The 18365-nt window shown below is 42.7% G+C and overlaps 1 protein-coding gene across 1 annotated transcript in view; it reads right to left on the bottom strand.

Annotated features, from left to right (window-relative positions):
* The window catches only part of LOC142741815 (putative transmembrane protein 244), a 39042-nt gene extending 21565 nt beyond the window's left edge, over nucleotides 1-17477 (bottom strand). Inside the window, exons 1-3 of the mRNA XM_075851144.1 lie at nucleotides 17424-17477; nucleotides 15501-15586; nucleotides 4470-4543 (exon numbers count right to left, since the gene is read on the bottom strand). Of these exons, the coding sequence (XP_075707259.1) occupies nucleotides 4470-4543; nucleotides 15501-15586; nucleotides 17424-17477 (214 nt within the window). The remainder of the gene's footprint in view (nucleotides 1-4469; nucleotides 4544-15500; nucleotides 15587-17423) is intronic.
* Nucleotides 17478-18365: the final 888 nt, after the last annotated feature.

Raw genomic sequence — 18365 nt, 5'->3', positions numbered from 1 at the left:
AAATCCCTTCACCCACTAGGGTTGAATAATTAATTGAAATTACATATGTTTCTGTAGGTGCAGCCTGGGTCCGGGGACTCTGTCCACTAGACTGTATCCAGTTTGTGGTCCAACTCCTGGGACCCAGTCTGCAGAGGGAGCTTCTCTACTCATCGTGGGACTGGGGCTAGGAAAGTATTTATTTTTTTTTTATTAGGCACTATGGGGCATTATACTGTGTGGTTTCAGCTAAGGGGGCATTATACTGTATAGGGGCAGCTAAGGGGGAATTATAATGTATGGGTAGCTAAGGAGGCATTATTCTGTATAGGGGCAGCTAAGGGGGCATTATACTGTATGGGGGCAGCTGAGGGAGCATTATACTGTATGGTGACAGCTAAGGAGACATTATACTGTATGGTGGCAGCTAAGGGGGCCTTAATATATTGTATGGGGGCAGCTGAGAGAGCATTATACTGTATGGTGACAGCTAAGGAGACATTATACTGTATGGTGGCAGCTAAGGGGGCATTATACTATATGGGTCATATATGAGGGAATTATAAGTTATGGGGAAAGCTATCGGGCATTATTCTTTGATGGCAGCTAAGGGGGCATTATACTGTATGGGGCAGCTATAGGGGCATTATACTGTATGGGGCAGGTGTGGGGCATTATACTGTATGGGGATATTATACAGTATGGGGGCAGCTATGGGGATATTATACAGTATGGGGGCAGCCATGGAGGCATTATGCTGTATGGGGGCAGCTATGGGGCATTATACTGTATGGGGGAATCTGTGTGGGCATTATACTGTATGGGGGCATCTGTGTTGGCTTTATATTGTATGAGGGCTTCATACTGTATGGTGGCAGCTATGGGGACATTATACTGTGTGGATGCAGAAATTTGGCATACTGTGTGGGAGGCACTATGCAGCATTATACTGGGGGCAGATATAGGGGCATTATACTGTATGGGAGCAGCTAAGGAGGCATTATACTGTATGGGGCAGCTATGGGGGCATTATGCTGTATGGAGGCTGGTATGGGACATTATACTGTATGGGGCATCTGTTTTGGCATTATACTGTATGGGGGCATCTGTATTGCTTTTATACTGTATGGGTGCATCTATGAGGGCATTATACAGTATGGGAGCAGCTATAGAGGCATTATACTGTGTAAGCAGCTATTTGGCATTCTACTTTGTGAGAGGGCATGGATGTCTGCAAGTTCCATTCAGATGAATGGACCTGATTTTCAGTCGCAGAAAAAGTTTGCAACAAAATTTGCAGCGTGTGACTGTCCCCTTAGTCTGGACTATACTTTTACCTTGTGGGAAAGTCTAAAGACTATTTAGCAATGTTTCTGCCAGGACTTAAAGTGACCCTCCAATTGCAATCTCCTGTTTGATTTGATATTGGGCATTTAAAGACGCTAGTTCACACTGGGCAGTACAGTTGCAGAGGAAACCATATGACACCCAGAGAGTCATACTAATTAGTATAGGACTCGTGCACGATAGTCTCCGTCCATCGTACAGTTGCCGAGGCAACTGTACTGCGTAGCGTTTACTAAGGCCACGTACACCACATGAATCTGTGTACAGTATACAGTCAGTGGCGGATTATCATATGGGCGATTCGGGCGGCCGCCCGGGGCCCGAGGCTCCCAGGGGGCCCATGGCAGCCCGAACCGCACATCATTTTGCAAACCTATTCAGCGCGCTAGCGCTGCTACAAGCCGAAGATGAGGAGGGGAGGAGCAGAGAATTGGCCGGGATCCAGGGGTAGGACACGCCTCCCTGACAAGTGCGGGCGCCGCCATTGAGTAACAGAACAGCGACGGACGGCTGTTCTGTTACTCCAAAGCTGCAAGAAGAGCCGGGCGGGCGGTCACCGGCGCTGAGGTCAGTACAGGCTTATCCTCCTGCCCAACTGGTTCCCGACCGCTGGCTGTATTTTTACGGCCAGCGGTCAGGGACGGGTCCTTAAAACCCGAGCCATAGACTTTCTACGGCTCGGGTTTTAACATGCTGCCCGCGCGATCGGGCAGCTGAATGTCGGGTCTCCGGCTGTCAGTGACTGCCGGGGACCCTGAGGAGAAGACAGAAGCAGCTATTCTGCTTCTGTCTTCTCCGATGTCTTACACAGCGTTCAATGAACGCTGTGTATAGGAATAGAGACAGCAGCAGCGGCGCTGTCTCTATTCCTCCCGGTGATCATGTGACTGGTCACATGATCGCCGGGTGCCGTTAGTGGCAGACTGTTGCTGGGTCTAACTAGACCCAGCACAGCCCTATTAGTGACAATCGTCACTATGAGAGGGCTGATTTTCCCTGTAACTGGGGCTGCTGTGCAGCTCCAGTTACAGTGGAAAAACATGGTGTAAAAGAAAGAAAAAGTATATATAAAGTTCCCCAAAGGTCTTTTTTGACCTTTGAGGATCAGACCACAGTAATAAAAAAATAATAAAGTAAAGTGCAAAAAAAAATTAAATAATAAATACACATAAAATACCCACCCCCAAAAAAAACATTCCCCCCGCCAATCATTGTTGTAACGCTAGCGCTGACCCAATTACCCTAATATAGACATGTAATATATTAAAATTTACGGTAGACAATGGCGATCACAAATAAAAGGTCTATTTTAGGGTAAAACTATGTTATTACCAAAAAAAATAGCTGAAACGTAAAAAAGCTTATTTTTTTTACTATTATTTTCAAACTTTATGAATAAAAATTCTAAAATAGCAAAAAAGGTGTGTATAAAAAACGAAACCTGCATTGTCTACGGAAAAAACGTCGCAAAAATCACGTCGTTTTAATTTATTTTTTATAAAAATGTGTGTTTGGTGCAACTTTGTAATTACGTTTTATTAAAAAATATTTTCACTTTTTGAGATACAGCTGCTTTGTATCCTGTATCCGTCAGGTCAGCAGGACTGACGGGATCAGTGACACGGGCCCTGCGCTAAATTATAATCTTAGATGTGATAGATTTGAGGTGGATCCTGCGTGTCACTGATCCTGTCAGTCCTGCTGACCTGACGGATACAGGATACAAAGCAGCTGTATCTCAAAAAGTAAAAATATTTTTTAATAAAATCAATCAATCACACACATACTAATATATATATATATATATATATATATATATATATACATACATATATATATATATATAAAATTATGATATAAAGTTTTTAAATGTGTACATAACATTGTGGCACTATATACAAGGGGGAGCGCTGTGTGGCACTATATACAAGGGGGAGCGCTGTGAGGCACTATATACAAGGGGGAGCGCTGTGTGCCACTATATACAAGGGGGAGCGCTGTGTGCCACTATATACAAGGGGAGTGCTGTGTGGCACTATATACAAGGGGGGCGCTGTGTGGCACTATATACAAGGGGGAGCGCTGTGTAGCACTATATACAAGGGGGGGCTGTGTAGTGCTATCCACAGTGGTATGTGTGTGGCGCTCTTTATAGGGGGGGGGCTTTTTGGTGCTATTTACAAGAGGGGGAGGGCTGTGTGGCGCTCTCTACAGGGGGCTGTATGGCACTATCTATATGGGGCTGTGTGTAACGCTCTCTACGGGGGGAATGTGTGATATATAGAGGGGGCTGTGTATGGCGATATCTATGGGGGTGTGTAATATCTACAGGGGCTGTGTGTGGCACTATGTACAGGGGGCTGTGTGTGGCACTATGTACAGGGGGCTGTGTGTGTATGTGGCGTTTTACAGTGTGTGGTATTATATTCAGGCACGCAGTGTTTAGTGCTATTATATTTAGGGGCACAGTATGTGGCACCATAATAACTTTATTTTCGTTTATAGGTGTGGAAATGTTGGAAAAGTGAGGAGACGTCTGAGTGGCAAATTCTGCAGAAATGAGTCATGGCCGGGAGAAGTCGTCATGAGCGCTGGATCGGATGGAGAAGAAAAGAGGAAGAAAACTACTAGAATCTGAGACGTCGTCACCTGTGAGTCACTAGATTTATAGAGAATCTGTCACCTCTCCTGACATGTTTATTATAGGAATCCTTGTATTTCACAAAAAGTCTTTCTGTAGTCCAGGACTGATAGACAATTCCCCTTGTCAGGAGGATGTGTCCCTGCACAGTGTGATACTCTCAGTATGTATGGACACAGCCCTGTGACAAGGGAAATCGTAACACTGTTAATGCTTGCCCAGAAAGGTAGTGTTAAAAATAGTTACGGCGCGGCAGGGCGGCGGTGAGGAAGGGGGGCCCAAGTTTGGGTAACAGCCCAGGGCCCATGGTCTACTTAATCCGCCACTGTATACAGTAATTGGGGTTTGTATCACATAAAGATTTTGCGGTGGATTTTAAGTGGATTTTGACACCATTGTGAACAAGAAAAGAATGTAGAGGATGGCAGACATTAGTTTGAAGAAGACGCAAGACAGCTAATGATAAGTTATGAAAGGTAAGTGGGCATGTTGTAATACCTACCTAGATATTGAGAACTACTAAGAGATGGTGTAGTTGTGTGTCTAAATGGTAACATCCAATCAAAATCTTCTATCCTAAAAAAAAATAATATATATAGTTTTATAAAAAAATAACTGAGAATGTCCTTACATCATGAACAGTTAGGGTATGTTCACATGACTTATTTTCGGGCCGAAAAATCGGAAGCAGAACGCCTCCAGACATCTGCCCATTTATTTCAATGGGAAAAACAGCGCTCTGTTCCAACGGGACGTTTTTTTACGCGGCCGTTTTGAAAAACGGCCAGGTTAAAAAACACCCGTGAAAAAGACGTGCTTGTCACTTCTTGAGCTGGTTTTGGAGCCGTTTTTCATCGACTCAATAGAAAAGCACCATCCAAAAACGGCCGTGAAAAACGCGAGTTTGATTAAAAAACGGCTGGAAATCAGGAGCTGTTTTCCCTTGAAAACAGCTCCGTATTTTCAGACGTTTTTGCTAAGCGTGTGAACATACCCTTAGGCAGCAGCTATGGTTTTTCAACAAGGCTATACCTCAAGAGACAAACCTATGAAGATTTGAATAGTCCAAGATCTCCGCACCTTTTATAGTACTAAATAGTTATAAAATATCATATACTTAGATTACCGTTCCCTGATATTTAAGGTGATCTGTATTAAGGCTATAGACAATTTTTTTATTTTTTTTTATAAATACAAGCAAATATCAGTTCCATGCATTTCTAAGCAATTTAGGTGCAAGGTTAATAAAGTAATGAAGTAACAAGAGGGAACTATGATGTGGGAGACGTTGTGAACTCTCGTCAAACGAATACGGTACATCTTCTGTAACAGTTTAAAAGTTGTGTGAAATCATTATATCTTAAACTAATAGGTATAACCTGTCTCACTGTTCTAACAAATACAACAAGGATATTCATGACAATTTTCAATTTACCTGCAGCTTCTCTGAAAACTAGTTAACAGATTATAGATTGAGGAAATTACAAAAAGTTAGGGGGTAGTCAGGATTAGAAAAAAAAAGTATGCTTTTATTTCCAGAAACAGAAACCCTTGCCCAAGTGCTCTGTTTGGTATTGCAGCTCATCCCCATTCATGTGATCATATGAGGTGCTGCTCTACATTTTACCTGCACAAGCTTTTATAGATGAGGTCCTGAATCTCAGCTCTATATTCTCTACTTTGTGAATGCTAATTTTATGCTAGCTACAAAAAGTCTTCTAAATGACTATGTGTTAATGCTTGTAATTTATTAATGTAAATACATTTTTAATATACTTACATTTTCCAAAGTGGCCCCGTTTCCAGATCCTGTCGTGGGAAACGACGTCACTCTGGCCGCTGTGTTAATCTTCAATTTTTTTCCGGGTATACGACACGTCACTTGTGACGTGCCGTTTATGGGCTGTTTTGCTGTACAGCCTGTAACGCGCATGCGCGGTCCCTGCTGTTCTCGCGGTCCCTGCTGTTCTCGAGATAACAGCAGGGACCCCGCATGCGCGTTACAACAGAACAGCCAGGGGCGGATTATAATAAGGGCACTCTGGGCAAGTGCCCGAGGCTGGAAGGGGGCCCAGTTCGCCCCGGTTCTCCCGTACAGCCGGTTCAGAGGACCGGAGTGAAGCGGGACCTCTCACCCAATAGTATCCTGATGTCATCGTGCCGACTGCGCCATTACGCTGGATAACGCAGTCTGGTCTCTGACCACTCCTGTGGCGCTGGAGTAAGACGCGGGGACAGGTGAGAATGTTTTGATTTTTTTCTCGGCAGCGAATGGGGGCAATAGCTATAGGGGGCATTATCTACAGTGGGCATTGTAACTGGCGCTATCTACAGGGGACATTATCTACAAGAGGCATTGTAACTGGCACTATCTAAAAGGTGCATTGTAACTGGCACTATCTACAGGGTGCATTATCTACAGGGGGCATTGTGTCTGGCCCCATCTATAAGGGGCATTATCTACAGAGTGCATTGTAACTAGCACTATCTACAGGGGGCATTGTCTACAGTGGGCATTGTGACTGGCACTATCTACAGGGGACATTATCTACAGTGGGCATTGTGACTGGCGCTATCTACAGGGGACATTATCTACAGTGGGCATTGTGACTGGCGCGATCTACAGGATACATTGTGACTGGCGCTATCTATAAGGGCATTGTGACTGGCACCATCTACAAGGGGCATTATCTACAGAGGGCATTGTAGCTGGCACTATCTACAGGTTGCATTGTGACTGGTGCTATGTACAGGGGGCATTGTTAGTGGTGTGTTGTTTTACTTTACAGTGTTTAACAATTTAATTCCTGGGCACAGTGTATCGTAGTATTATATTCAGGAGCACAGTGTATAATACTATTATATTCAGGAACACGGTGTATAGTACTATTATATTCAGGAACACGGTGTATAGTACTATTATATTCAGGAGCACTGTGTATAGTACTATTATATTCAGGAGTACAGTGTATAGTACTATTATATTCAGGAGCACAGTGCATAGTACTATTATATTCAGGAGTGCAGTGTATAGTACTATTATATTCAGGGGTACAGTGTATTGTACTATTATATTCAGGGGTGCAGTGCATAGTACTATTATATTCAGGGGCATAGTGTATAATACTATTATATTCAGGAACACGGTGTATAGTACTATTATATTCAGGAGCACTGTGTATAGTACTATTATATTCAGGAGTACAGTGTATAGTACTATTATATTCAGCATAGTGTATAGTACTATTATATTCAGGAGTACAGTGTATAATACTATTATATTCAGGAGTGCAGTGTATAATACTATTATATTAAGGGGCACAGTTTATAATACTATTATATTCAGGAGTGCAGTGTATAATACTATTATATTCAGGAGTACAGTGTATAGTACTATTATATTCAGGAGCACAGTGTATAATACTATTATATTCAGGAACACGGTGTATAGTACTATTATATTCAGGAACACGGTGTATAGTACTATTATATTCAGGAGCACTGTGTATAGTACTATTATATTCAGGAGCACTGTGTATAGTACTATTATATTCAGGAGCGCAGTGTATATTGTACTATTATATTCAGGAGTACAGTGTATAGTACTATTATATTCAGGAGTACAGTGTATAGTACTATTATATTCTGGGGTGCCATGTATAGTACTATTATATTCAGGAGCACAGTGTATAGTACTATTATATTCAGGAGTACAGTGTATAGTACTATTATATTCAGGAGCACAGTGTATAGTACTATTATATTCAGGAGTACAGTGTATAGTACTATTATATTCAGGGGCGCAGTGTATAGTACTATTATATTCAGGAGCGCAGTGTATAGTACTATTATATTCAGGAGCGCAGTGTATATTACTATTATATTCAGGAGTACAGTGTATAGTACTATTATATTCAGGAGCGCAGTGTATAGTACTATTATATTCAGGAGTACAGTGTATAGTAATATTATATTCAGGAGCACAGTGTATAGTACTATTATATTCAGGAGTACAGTGTATAGTACTATTATATTCAGGAGCACAGTGTATAGTACTATTATATTCAGGAGTACAGTGTGTAGTACTATTATATTCAGCACAGCGTGTAATACTATTATATTCAGGAGCAGTGGCGTAACTACCGCTATAGCAGCCGTAGCGGCTGCTACGGGGCCCGCGGAATGAGGGGGCCCGTGTTGCCCGCCGGCATGGGCCCCCACCATGGCCGGAGGCTCCGCTAGCAGTCGCTATGGCTGCTACAGCGGGACGCCACTGAACACTACGGCAGAGCAGGGAGGTATCTCCTCGCTCTGCCATTAAACAAAAGACATGTATCCCCTATCCACAGGATAGGGGATACATGTGTGATCGCTGGCATTGATAGGGAGAACGGGGGACTGAAAGTCCCCTGAAGTTCTCCATCACAAACCTCGGACTTCCAGGGTCTGTGTCGGCAGCTCCGTAGAAATGAATGGAGCGCCAGTCGCGCTTGTGCGCATGCGTGACCAGCGCTCCTTTCATTTTTCTTGAGCTGCGCAGACGCCGGAAGTCAGAGGTTAGTCATGGAGAACTTGGGGGACTTTCGGTCCCCCGTTCTGCCTATCGCTGCCAGCGATCACACATGTATCCCCTATCCACAGGATAGGGGATACATGTCTTTTGTCTTTTCACACTGTAGGTCGCATTTTTTTGGGGGGTCGGGGATGCTGTATGGCGTTCCCTACGGGTGGGGGGGCTGTATGGCGTTCCCTACAGGGGGGGCGCTGTATGGGGTTCCCTACAGGGGGGGCTGTATGGCGTTCCCTTCAGGGGGGGCTGTATAGCGTTCCCTTCAGGGGGGGGCTGTATAGCGTTCCCTACAGGGGGGGCTGTATGGCGTTCCCTACAGGGGGGCCTGTATGGCGTTCCCTACAGGGGGGCTTGTATGGCGTTCCCTACAGGGGGGCTGTATGGCGTTCCCTACAGGGGGGGCTGTATGGCGTTCCCTACAGGGGGGGCTGTATGGCGTTCCCTACAGACCCCCCCTGTAGGGAACGCCATACAGACCCCCTGTAGATAATGCCATACAGACCCCCTGTAGATAACGCCATACAGACCCCCTGTAGATAACGCCATACAGACCCCCTGTAGATAACGCCATACAGACCCCCTGTAGATAACGCCATACAGACCCCCTGTAGATAACGCCATACAGCCCCCCCTGTAGATAACGCCATACAGTCCCCCCTGTAGATAACGCCATACAGTCCCCCCTGTAGATAACGCCATACAGTCCCCCCTGTAGATAACGCCATACAGTCCCCCCTGTAGATAACGCCATACAGTCCCCCCTGTAGATAACGCCATACAGTCCCCCCTGTAGATAACGCCATACAGTCCCCCCTGTAGATAACGCCATACAGTCCCCCCTGTAGATAACGCCATACAGTCCCCCCTGTAGATAACGCCATACAGTCCCCCCTGTAGATAACGCCATACAGTCCCCCCTGTAGATAACGCCATACAGTCCCCCCTGTAGGGAATGCCATACAGACACCCTGTAGATGACGCCATACAGACACCCTGTAGATAACGCCATACAGACCCCCTGTAGATAACGCCATACAGACCCCCTGTAGATAACGCCATACAGTCCCCCCTTGTAGATGACGCCATACAGTCCCCCCTGTAGATGACGCCATACAGTCCCCCCTGTAGATGACGCCATACAGTCCCCCTGTAGATAATGCCATAAAGCCCCCCTTTAGATAACGCCATACAGCCCCCCTGTAGATAACGCCATACAGCCCCCCTGTAGATAACGCCATACAGCCCCCTGTAGATAATGCCATACAGCCCCCCTGTAGATAACGCCATACAGCCCCCTATGTAGATAGCGCCATACAGCCCCCTCTGTAGATAGCGCCATACAGCCCCCTCTGTAGATAGCGCCATACAGCCCCCTCTGTAGATAACGCCATACAGCCCCCTGTAGATAATGCCATACAGTCCCCCCTGTAGATAACGCCATACAGCCCCTCTGTAGATAGCGTCATACAGCCCCCTCTGTAGATAGCGCCATACAGCCCCCACTGTAGATAACGCCATACAGACCCCTCTGTAGATGGCGCCATACAGCCCCCCCTGTAGATAACGCCATACAGCCCCCCCTGTAGATAACGCCATACAGCCCCCTTTGTAGATATCTACAGAGGGGGCTGTATGGTGTTATCTACAGAGGGGGCTGTATGGCTTTATCTACAGAGGGGGCTGTATGGCGCTATCTACAGAGGGGGGCTGTATGGCGTTATCTACAGAGGGGGCTGTATGGCGCTATCTACAGGGGGGGCTGTATGGCGTTATCTACAGAGGGGGCTGTATGGCGCTATCTACAGGGGGGCTCTAAAAAAGGCACTATCTACAAGGGGGGGGTTGTGGGACACCCAGGGGAGGGGGGCCCCAGTCAAAAGTTTGCTATGGGGCCCAGTCTTTCCTAGTTACGCCCCTGTTCAGGAGCACAGTGTATAGTACTATTATATTCAGGGGTACAGTGTATAGTACTATTATATTCTGGAGCACAGTGTATAGTACTATTATATTCAGTAGTACAGTGTATAGTACTATTCTATTCAGGAGCACAGTGTATAGTACTACCGTGTTTCCCCAAAAGTAAGACAGTGTCTTACTTTCTTTTTATCCCCAAAAGCCCCACTATGTCTTACTTTCGGGGTATGTCTTATATTGGAAAAAAATTGTCAAAAGATAAAGTTCCTACTTACCGAGAACTTCCCGGCCGTTGCCTTGGTGACGCGTCCTTGGTGACGCGCCTCTCTTGACATCGGGCCCCACCTCCCTGGATGACGCGGCAGTCCAAGTGACCGCTGCAGCCTGTGATTGGCTGCAGCCTGTGCTTGGCCTGTGATTGGCTGGAGCTGTCACTTGAACTGAAGTGTCATCCCGGGAGGTCGGACTGCAGGAAGGAGACAGGAGTAATCGGTAAGTTAGAACTTCGATTTTTTTTTTACAGGGATTTTGGGATCGCAAGTCACTGTCCATGGTGCTGAAACAGTTTAACTCTTTCAGCACCATGCACAGTGAATGTCTTCCGACGTCGCGGACCGGAAATTTTTTGGCCGGGTTCGGCCAAAACGAGTTTGGCCGAACCCGGTGAAGTTAGCTTCGGTTGTCGGGGTTCGCTCCTCGCAAAGACACTCCGTTTGGATGCTTGGAAACAGAAAAGCACGTGGTGCTTTTCTGTTTCCATTCATCCTTTTGACAGCTGTTGCGCAAACACGCAGTTCGCACGGAAGAGCTTCCGTGCGACCTGCCTGGTTTTCACGCACCCATTGACTTCAATGGGTGCGTGATGCGTGAAATACGCAGAGTTATTGAACCTGTCGCGTATTTTGCGCAGCGAACAAACGCTGCGCAAAATACACGGACTGTGTGTACTGCCCCATAGACTTCTATAGGGCATTGCGTGCCGCGCGAAAACCACGCGGTCTACACGCTGCCAAATCACGCTCGTGTGAATCCCCCCTAATACTGTGTGCATTACCGTATTTTAAGCAGGAGGCGGCATTGACAAGTGCAGGGGACGGCGCGGTGACGTATGGAGAGGGGGGCGGTGCGGAAGTGGGCAGGAGGCGGCAATACCCCCGTGTTTCCCCGAAAGTAAGACATATGTCTTACTTTCGGGGTACGGCTTATATTAGCCGACCCCCCTGAAACCCCCGATACGTCTTACAATCGGGGGTGTCTTACTATCGGGGAAACACGGTATTATATTCAGGAGCACAGGGTATAGTACTATTATATTCAGGGGCACAGTGTACAGTACTTTTATATTCAGTAGTACAGTGTATAGTACTATTATATTCAGGAGCGCAGTGTATAGTACTATTATATTCAGGAGTACAGTGTATAGTACTATTATATTCAGGAGCGCAGTGTATAGTACTATTATATTCAGGAGCGCAGTGTATATTACTATTATATTCAGGAGTACAGTGTGTAGTACTATTATATTCAGCACAGTGTGTTATACTCAGTGTGTTATATTCAGGAGCACAGTGTATAGTACTATTATATTCAGGGGAACAGTGTATAGTACTATTATATTCCGGAGCACAGTGTATAGTACTAGTATATTCAGTAGTACAGTGTATAGTACTATTATATTCAGGAGTACAATGTATAGTACTATTAGATTCAGGAGCACAGTGTATAATACTATTATATTCAGCACAGTGTGTAGCACTATTACATTCAGGGGCACAGTGTATTGTACTATTATATTCAGGAGCGCAGGGTATAGTACTATTATATTCAGGAGTACAGTGTATAGTACTATTATATGTAGCACTGTTACATTCAGGGGCACAGTGTATTGTACTATTATATTCAGCACAGTGTGTAGCACTATTATGTTTGGGGGCTGAGTTTATTATCCTATTATATTCAGGAGTACAGTGTATAGTACTATTATATTCAGGAGTACAGTGTATAGTACTATTGTATCCAGGAGTACAGTGTATAGTACTATTATATTCAGGGGCGCAATGTATAGTACCATTATATTCAGGAGCACAGTGAATAGTACTATTATATTCAGGAGCAGAGTGTATAGTACTATTGTATTCAGGGGCGCCATGTATAGTACTATTATATTCAGGGCACAGTGTATAGTACTATTATATTCATTGTATGATACTATTATATTTAAACGCATAGAGTGTGGCATGATAAGAATTTTTTCTTCGTTTACAGCTTCGGAAATGTTGGAAAAGTGAGGAGCTGACGACATCTGAGCTGTGAACGGCAAAAATGGTCCGTGCCCGGGAGAAGTCATCATAGAGGTCTGGACCGGATGGAGAAGAAAAGAGAAAAAGAACGAAAAAGAATCTGAGATGCCACCTGTGAGTCACTCAATGTAAATGTTTATTCTCCCTGTGACTGATCAGTACTGTAGTCACTGTATGATCTGCAGCGAGATGACTGATGGTAGCATTCTTTTTTGTTAAACAGCAACTCTCAGCATATCCTAACCATTGTTCAAGCTATACTGGGAGCGGTCGTTTTATGTCATAAAAAATGTATACAGCAGGGGTTAAACTTAATTTGCAAATGATCTCTGCACTGAACTGTATTTGTTCTGGTGCTGTATATATGTACTGAGCTTGGTTCTGGTGCTGTATATATATACTGAGCTTGGTTCTGGGTCTGTATATTTGTACTGAGCTTGATTCTGGGTCTCTATATTTTTACCTTCTCTTAAGGTAAAAGTTTATGTTAAATCTACTTTTACCTTAAGAGAAGGTAAATATATACAGTAAAAACTAAACCCCAAAAAACCATGGAGGAATCTCAGTTTTTTCCAATTCACCCATTATATGGTACTTTAAATGGTGGCAATAAAAACAACAACTCCTCAAAAAATAATCCTTCACACACCTGTCCCTTGATGTAAAAATAAAAAAGTTATAAAGCTCCTGACCACTTTAGTGTCTCAAAGTATTCTGCTTTTTCTCTTCTATATGGCTCATTCTGCTTTTACAGTTAATTTAAAACCGTGCCAGATCTGTGTCCGATTAAACAGAAATCTGCAAATATATACGGTACAGCGTCTTCAAAGTTCTGTCTTCGGAGTTCGGGGGTGGGGGGCCCAGACTTGAAAAAGTGCCCGGGGCCCATGGTGCCCTTAATCCGCCCCTGAGAACAGCCCATACATGGCACGTCTCAAGTGATGTATCGTATACCCGGAAAAAATTGAAGATTAATACAACGGCCAGAGAGTGATGTCACACGTCAAGTACCCCGCGACAGGATCTGGAAACAGGGCCACTTTGGAAAATTTAAGTATATTACAAATGTATTTACATTAATAAATTACTAGAATTAAAACAGTAATTTTATCTCGGACAACCCCTTTAAGGCCCCATGCACACTACCGTATTTTTCATCCGTAATTACAGACCCATTCACTTCTATGGGCTATGGACACCTTTCCGTATTTTTACGGATGGGTGTCCATGCCGTAGAAATGATAGAACATGTACTTCTTTTGTCTGTAATTATGGCACGGACTCCCCATAGAAGTCTATGGGCGCTTCCGTAATTACGGATGGCTACAGATGTGCAACCGTAGCTGTCCGTAATTATGGAAGCGTTGCTATGCGACGCCAAGGGATTACCAAAGACTCCTCCCACGTAAATATGGATGCACTACGGACCATACTTACGGACATCGTTCCGTATATGCGGATGATTTACGGATGACTATGGATCCGTATTTACGGATGGATAAAATCTATGGACATGTGTATGGGGCCTCAGACCAGGAACACAAATAATGATTATTATTATTGTGGCATCATCTTCCATGGAGCTGTACAATGTGGAACAAACAATGGGCTAAAAACAAGTAGAAATGTCAAAGTAAAAGCAGTAACAAACATAATAGTAACAAGAAGTGGGGTATGTGTGAACTGCACTAAGTATGGGTGAAAATTTTTTGATACTGTAGGTGGTGGTACTGGGCTAGTGATCAAGGAGAATGTTCATGACAGATCCTACACTTATCGTACCATATACTATGTGGCATACATTGCTTTATATCATATTATATACACTATGATTCATAAGGGAAAATCAGAATTCTTCAGGATGGAAAAGGGAGTCAGAGGGTAACGGCTACCAAACCATTTTGAATTTTTTGTTTTCCAAAAATACTGTCATATCACTGAAATGAAAGGATACATTTTAGACTAGTAGTGGTAGTTAGGATTACATAGTGTCAGAGCCGTACAATGCTAATTCTTTGAAATCGATATAAACATAGTATGATCCACCGGATAAAAGTGTGCACCCTTAAAGGGGTTCTCCAAAAGTGTTAACAACAAGGGCAGGAGACAATGTAATAAAATAAACTGCATAATAAATGCAATGGTAGAGCAAATCTACATAAGGAAGCTCACGAACGAGACTACACTCAGTCCTGTGTAAATTCTAAAATATATATATTAGATGTAAAATATAAAGTAATCGAAAACCAACTAGGAGGACGTTTGAACTACAGCACTATTCGTAGAATTTGGATGAAAAAGAGCGTGAGCTTCTGATGGAGACGCCGAAGCTGAGGGAAAGTAAAAAGGAGACCTGATTATACTGGACAGAACTTTATTACAGAAGCTGCATGGCTACTGAAAAGTAACTATTATGAGTGACTTCGATCACTTTATATTTTACATCTGATATATATATATATTTTAATGACTCATGAGACTCCGAAAAAATGATATTGCTAATTATGTTATAAAATAACAAAAATATATATATCACCTGTTAAATTCGCTGCTCCTCCAGTGCCAATGCACTTATGGTCCCCTGTTGGCGCGTGACCACTACAGCCAATTACTGGCCACAGTGTTGATGGCAGGAAGTACGTGAGTAAGTCAGTGAGATGCCAGCAAAGACATGGGTTATACTTAATATGGCAAGTTTACCTTCAGCTAATTACTTTTTCGTTATGTGGCATGCTGCCAAGGCTCTTACCTCATGAATCCTGCACACACGCTGCATGCCATGTAGAACAGAGAATAGAAGATGATAATGCAGAGGAAAACATGGAAATGGATTTTCTAAGGAAGAAGAATATAAATATTCAGATATAATAAATAATAATTGTTCTACCTCATGGTTTTAACCAATTCAGTTAAAATTCTTTTGAATCATCCATACAAAGCCATGCAGAAATATGTAGTAAATTCAGTAAGATCGTTAATAGAAACGAATCCTGTATAGACCAGTTTACACAGGCAGTCCTTCCTTGCCTGCGCCTTTAATGGCTTTCTTTGAGCAATATTCCATTTCAGATTTTCAGAATTACTTTATTTTATACTTATGGACAACACAGTGGTGTCGCCATAGAGGGTGCCAGGCTTACCGTTGCAACCAGGCCTGAGAGGAACCCAAAGGCCCCTGTGCTTCAGAAAACAACAGTCCTACTATTAACTTATGGTTGGGGGGCCCTGGTATAGATTTCGCTATCAAGCTACATTTCTCAGACAATGTATTAGCAATCTCTGTGTCACTTATGTTATCAGAAAGAAAGAGATGACCATAATGGTTTACTGTACCTATACATTCATGCTAAACTTTACCCTGGGCAATATCATACCTAGCTGTTATATTTTCAGACAGTGTGGATGTATGGTATTAAAGGTTGGAGGAGGGAGCCTATATGGGAAAGTTGAAGTGTTATTTCAATTTTTAGAATTTAGGTAAATTAAAAGGGAAAGAGAAAATGGGATTAGAATTAATTTAAATGAAAATCCAAATTGCCTGAAATAATGAAGGCAATAATTGTGTGTATATCACATGGTGCAGAAGATATAAAACATAAATGCACATTTTACAATCAATTTTTCATTGCTCTAATGCAACAAAAATAAAAATGAAGGAGCTTTACAAACGGTCTTGTTAAAAAAAATATTCTTCCATTTTGTGTACATAGCTCTTATACAGAATATGTATATCCATAGTTACAAACAACAAGCAAACCCTGTGTCTAGTCTGATCCTTTAGTCATGTGTTACTCCACTCCTTCTGCCCCCTCTTCTTTATTTTATCTTTTTACATATAGACAGTGCAGACAGAGCATGCTGGCCTAGAAAACACTCCTACAGTGTACAACTGGCCTGAGATGTCATAATGTCGATGACAGAATTCTCTTTAAAAAAAAATGGTATAAGGGACTGCCTGCATACTTCCCTAATGACACCCCAAAACCCAAAAATTTGCTGATTCTGCCAAAAATTCAGAAATAGTATCATAAATAAAGCAAAACTGCGTGCACCATTTTTGTAGGCACATTTAAACCATCGAAACCAGCCTGAGCCTACTTTTATAAATGTGCTCCTATATTTTTTACTTTTGGACTTTTTTTTAAAGTAAAAAGTTATACGAAATATTCCTAGAAAAGTTTAATGCCATCAGTAATACGGTAATGACAGTAAAACATACATAAAGAAATCACACTTTAGCTTGCAGCAAATTGAATATCCTATTAACTAACACTACTCAGCTGACCACTGCAGTAAACCAAAAAATTCCTTGCATGAATCCGGCCTAAAGTTGCCAAGAACACAAGATCAAGTCTTCTGCATTTTGTTAACAATTCACAATCAGCAGATTCAATTAGAAATTATTCTCATATTGTTCTGAAACGCTTATACTACAAATATAATACAATACTTTATAATATGATGTTGAATTGATCCGACAATAATTGCCTTTCTGTTCGCACAGAATTTTTCCTATTTTTTTCTTATTTTTTTCTATGTATTAAATGTATATATATTTTAAAATATTTACTTTCTGTTAAAGAATATAGGCGCTTACACCCACAATATATCTGTCTACATTTAAAGTCACAAACCGATGAAAATAAATGATCCTTAAAACACATTACTGTACCATGCTCCTTTTCTCTAGGCTAATCCCCGCATTCACGGTGTGACCAAGAGGCATTCTGGGATATTCTAAAATCCTCTCAGGCTAATGAGATGTGAATTTGCATACAGCCACTATCACTCAGGAGTCTAGTGTGATAGACATTCTACCAGTGAGGGATTATAGACAGATTAGAGGATAGAAAAGAACCTTGTGTATATGTAATATAATAAACAATCACACAGCTCACTTGGCTGTTTCCGTATCTCTTTCAGACTGTAAGGGCTCATGGGCCCTATACCTCAGTACAGAGTCTCCACAGGTCTATATTACATAAAGAATTATATTCTCCATCACAAGCAATGCTTCTAGAGGAGGATACCTCTGTAATACGACATACTAAAATTCTATCAATTTTATATGGAATCTGTGAGAAAAAAAACCTCCATGTGCTTCCATATAAAATCAGAGGAACAGAAAGGTAACAGTATGGGCCATATCAGGCTATAGGTGCCGTATTACTGATAAGTGCAACATAGATCCATAATATGGCTGTTTTCATTAGGTCTTATGGAAAGTGACTGCACACGTGCAGCCACCTCTGCACTATGTATTGTGGACCTGGCACTATTGTTCTTGGGATCAGTGGTCGCCCCAGTTGTCGGACACCTAATGATTAAATATTTACAGAATATAGAATTCATATGCCATAAATACATGGGATGGGAAAAATGTATAAAACAAATGAATATGAGGAATAAGACGGAAACAAACAGAAGAGGGCCACTGCGCAAACACAGATGTATTAGACCCATAGCCCATGTTCATACTTTCAGGATCCTGTCAGAGTTAATGCACGGATTTCACGGTTAAATCATAAAAGAATCAGCTAACATTCCTCTGACAATGCATGTGAATGTGGTATTTTATGCCCCATTCACACACGCAAGAAAATATTCACACAAA

Source organism: Rhinoderma darwinii, chromosome 2 (genome assembly GCF_050947455.1).
Source record: "Rhinoderma darwinii isolate aRhiDar2 chromosome 2, aRhiDar2.hap1, whole genome shotgun sequence".
Lineage (NCBI taxonomy): Eukaryota > Metazoa > Chordata > Amphibia > Anura > Rhinodermatidae > Rhinoderma > Rhinoderma darwinii.
Note: the sequence above shows the minus strand (reverse complement) of the source record. Positions and strands in the feature narration are given on the sequence as shown.